The 4,032-nt window shown below is 40.1% G+C and overlaps 1 protein-coding gene across 1 annotated transcript; it reads left to right on the top strand.

Moving 5' to 3' along the window:
• Nucleotides 1–2,530: 2,530 nt before the first annotated feature.
• On the top strand, nucleotides 2,531–3,807 carry LOC111967775 (cholesterol 25-hydroxylase-like protein). The gene has a single exon (XM_023993117.2). The coding sequence runs from the start codon at nucleotides 2,554–2,556 to the stop codon at nucleotides 3,310–3,312; it is 759 nt and encodes a 252-aa protein (XP_023848885.1). The 5' UTR covers nucleotides 2,531–2,553; the 3' UTR covers nucleotides 3,313–3,807.
• Nucleotides 3,808–4,032: the final 225 nt, after the last annotated feature.

The raw sequence follows: 4,032 nt of genomic DNA on the forward strand, positions 1-4,032 counted from the left end.
TCGCTTTTATCCTTAATGTCGGCCTTTTTTATTCCCCGTGTAAAGTGACGTTCAAGTGCTTTCAGCTTGACTTCCATATCTGCTTTGACCTCTGTGAGGAAAAAGAAAAAATACGAATTATTATAAGTTATTATATTATTACTAGCCCAACATTGTTATCATTGTTAACAGTCATAATAATCCTCATCTTCAACACAACAGCATTGTTTGTTATTGTGATATCAAGTAGTTCAGAGAGATAGATTATGTGCATGTAATTAAATTATTTTACAATTGGTGTCAAATTCTTACCTCGTTTTATTTTCGATGGCAGATAAGATATATGACCACAGTATTGAGGTAATAAAAATCTGAGACTAGTGCAAAACCAATAATGTATATAAACCCTGGATTGTGATTTTTCTATGTATTGACCATTGAGAGGCTTTGAAGCCACCGGTTGGCAGTATTGGCAATCCCCAGTAGGAGCAGTCCTCCATAGGAATTAATGGAATTTTACAGTATTTCAATTCAATGTTTCAAGGACAAAATTACATGTATTTAAGTATTTTTGTTTTTGTAATGTTAACAGTACATTAGTTATCTCAAAAAATGTACTTTAAGGAAAATGTTTATACATATTTATCTGTGTTTTTTAAATGTTAGCTCACATAATATAATTTCAAAGTATGCATTAAAGTGTCTGTAATATAATACATTTATGGCAAAAATGAATGTAGACAATAAATGCATTTCTATAGCTTCCTAAATATTTTTTACATCGGTGGAGTGCCAAGATGGAGGCTTCAAAACAGCGCCCCCTGGATGTTATGTAGTGTATATAGAAATAATTGGCACAGACACTTGAACTAGCCACTCCCTGGCATATTATTTATATTTTGCAGAGACGAAAACGAAACTGATACGTGATTGCCATGAGTTTCTATTCTGCCAAATAGCTATTTATCATGTAACAAAGTATTTTCTATGTGAATAAAAAACAGCCTACTATCAACAACTGAATCGAAATTTAGATAACGTGTATGCACCATCCTATTAATAGTATCTCAAGCATACCATACACACATATGGAACCACAAGGTGCCCTGGCTGTACAGGACAGATTTACAGGGTTCATGTAACACCTGAATCAACACTAGAAATGTTACACTGAAAAATCAACACTAGTTAACACTGGCCAATTTGCTGTGTATAGATCAACATCTGTGTAACATGATACATGTAAAGTGGTTCACTAAGGCAGATTGTGTGACGGAGGGGGGAGCCAAAGTAAACCCATAGATCCAGTCGGCACTGCCACAGATATGATCAGAATTGAGGTTTCGGAATGTAACCATTGTGCGTGGGATAAGCTTGGAAAGTACACACTGGATTTTCCCGGGAATGGGAGGGTCTCAGTTGACACCAAAGAACCAGTCAAGACAAGTGGAACTGAACTTACCTTATCTTATCTCAGAAAGGGAGAGTCACCACTTGACTCACTCCTGCGCTCTCCTTGTGCTGTCATGTGTGTGAACATTAAAGATGCCTCTGATATGATGGGTTCCTGTGTAACCTGTTTAAATATGTTTAAAAGTGTGATTCGTAGGTTAGATGGATAGACTTTTAAGTGGAGATGAGGATGGATTTTAGACCCTAACTAACCCCTAGTTAGTTCAACATGCAGTTTACAGAAAGTTATCTTGACATTCCTCATAATGCGTCCAAAATGTTGTAATTACTGTGGTTTTGTGAACAGATGTTATCAAGAGCAGGGCTTGATAGATCATAAATGACTAATGGTCTATTATCCAGCTATTCACTCTAAATACCAAGGCAGTTGACCATTCATCATCAGGAATGAGAGGTTTCCTTTTCTGTTTGACCTCGGCACTGACATAATACTGTTCAGGAACACATCCCTAGTACTGATGAATGGAAAGTTCCTTTCATCACACATTGGAATGTGAATAGAAGGCAAATGAGTGGAATGGAAACAGAAAGCAATCAACAGCACCACTTACTGTTTGCATAGTCACTGCCTAGTTCTCAGCTCTCACAGGAATTCTGCTACACGGGTTAAGTCATCAGAGGGTCACAGCTCTGTTGTAACAGTGGTAAAGTCTCTCTGACTGTCAGTGGGTCAGACCTCCATCAGCTCTCACCACGTCGTTTGCTCCTGGCAAAATAAAAATATTTCAACCCACCCCTCCTCCTTGTCCTCCTCTTCCCTTTGATAACATTATGCAATACAGTGAAACTTTGATATACCTTAGCTTAGAACAACACTCATTTCTGGTTATAAATGTATTTATTTAATGATTGTATTGAGATTTTCAATACAGGCACACAGAACAATCATACTCCGAATCAGATAACTGAGCTAAGTGTGGAATAAGTCAAGGGGTATGAATACTTTCTGAAGACACTGTAAGAAGTYAACAGGAAGTTTAGTAAGGCTATATAAGGACATCYGTGGGCGGATACTTTTCACAGAGAACTCATAAAAAGGGAGAGCTTTTGCAGGAGGTTGTTTAAACACGCACGTCAAGCTCACACACAAGACTGAACACAATGCTTCTACAGAGCCTATGGGACTTCATACTGGGATATAATGCGTGGCTCAGATCACCTTTCTTCCCTGTGCTTTTCTCCCTCAGTGTCTACCTCACCTTCTGCCTGCCCTTCGTGGTGCTGGACCTCCTCTCCCCCAGGCTGGCCTGGATCAGGACCTTTAAGATCCAGCAGAATAGCCATGTCTCCTGGACCATGATGTGGAGCTGCCTGGCTCACTCCCTCTACAACCATGTAGTSTTCCTCTTYCCTCTCACTGTGCTGCACTGGTTCTGGAGACCAGCCAGCTTCATAGCYGAGGCCCCCGGAACGCTGCGTCTCATCTGGGACGTGGTCGCCTGCCTCCTGCTGTTCGACTTTCAATATTTCATCTGGCATCTGCTGCACCATAAGGTGCCCTGGCTGTACCGRACATTCCACAAGGTGCATCACAAGCACACATCCACCTTCGCCCTGACCACTGAGTACTCTGGGGCCTGGGAAACCCTGTCACTGGGATTCTTCGCTGGGGTCAACCCTCTGCTGCTGGGCTGCCAYCCCCTGACAGAGATGCTCTTCTATGTTCTGAATATCTGGCTTTCTGTGGAGGACCACTCTGGCTATGACCTGCCCTGGTCCACGCATAGACTGGTGCCCTTTGGGCTCTACGGTGGAGCTCCACACCACGACCTGCACCATCTGAAGTTCAAGTCCAACTATGCTCCGTACTTCACACACTGGGACAGGGTTTTGGGGACATTGCACAAGCATTCAGACTGAATTTGTGCACAGAAGAAAGTGCAATTGGACATCTTGAGTATCTTTTATGTTAAAAGGATGGGATGCAGAGAGCATCACTTTGTGATATATTTTATTATATGTCGATGTTATTTACCATAGTAAAGATAAAGCTGTATTTAATAAAAGTATTTTTAATTAAATGTGTTATTTATAATGGCGTAGCCTGACTGCAGATTTTCTATTACTGTTGTATTTTAAAGATTTATGCAATGGACTCTACAATGTACAAACATTTTCAGGTCAAATTTAAAACCCGGTTAAATTAACCAGTTTAGTCAGAACTATCAGAATGAATTTGACTGGGATTGAATGACTGAAGACTGTTGTGAATGTTTGTGTTGACTTCTCAGTTCTACTGGGTGAGCATCACAGAACAAAATGTTCAGCTGTTTCAAGCTGTATGCAGTATTAACAAGTGATGACTCCCAACATTTTAGTTACAAAGCAAGGAGCAATAAAACCTATAACCAAAAATATGTGTGTGGCTCGCTTTCATTAATCAAAATGTTTCTGTACGTGAGCCTATTTGTTTATACAATGTTTTTGATTCATGGAGATGCCAATTGTCAGATACAGCAATGCTGCATGCAGAACAACCATGATGGTTTCATATGATGCATATATACATAAGCATAATTTGCGCACAGTAATTTGAAACCCATGWGTGTGCCACCGTGCACCAAAGAGATTTATATTGAG

The sequence above is a fragment of the Salvelinus sp. IW2-2015 genome, linkage group LG8 (assembly GCF_002910315.2).
Source record: "Salvelinus sp. IW2-2015 linkage group LG8, ASM291031v2, whole genome shotgun sequence".
In the NCBI taxonomy this organism is placed as follows: Eukaryota; Metazoa; Chordata; class Actinopteri; order Salmoniformes; family Salmonidae; genus Salvelinus; species Salvelinus sp. IW2-2015.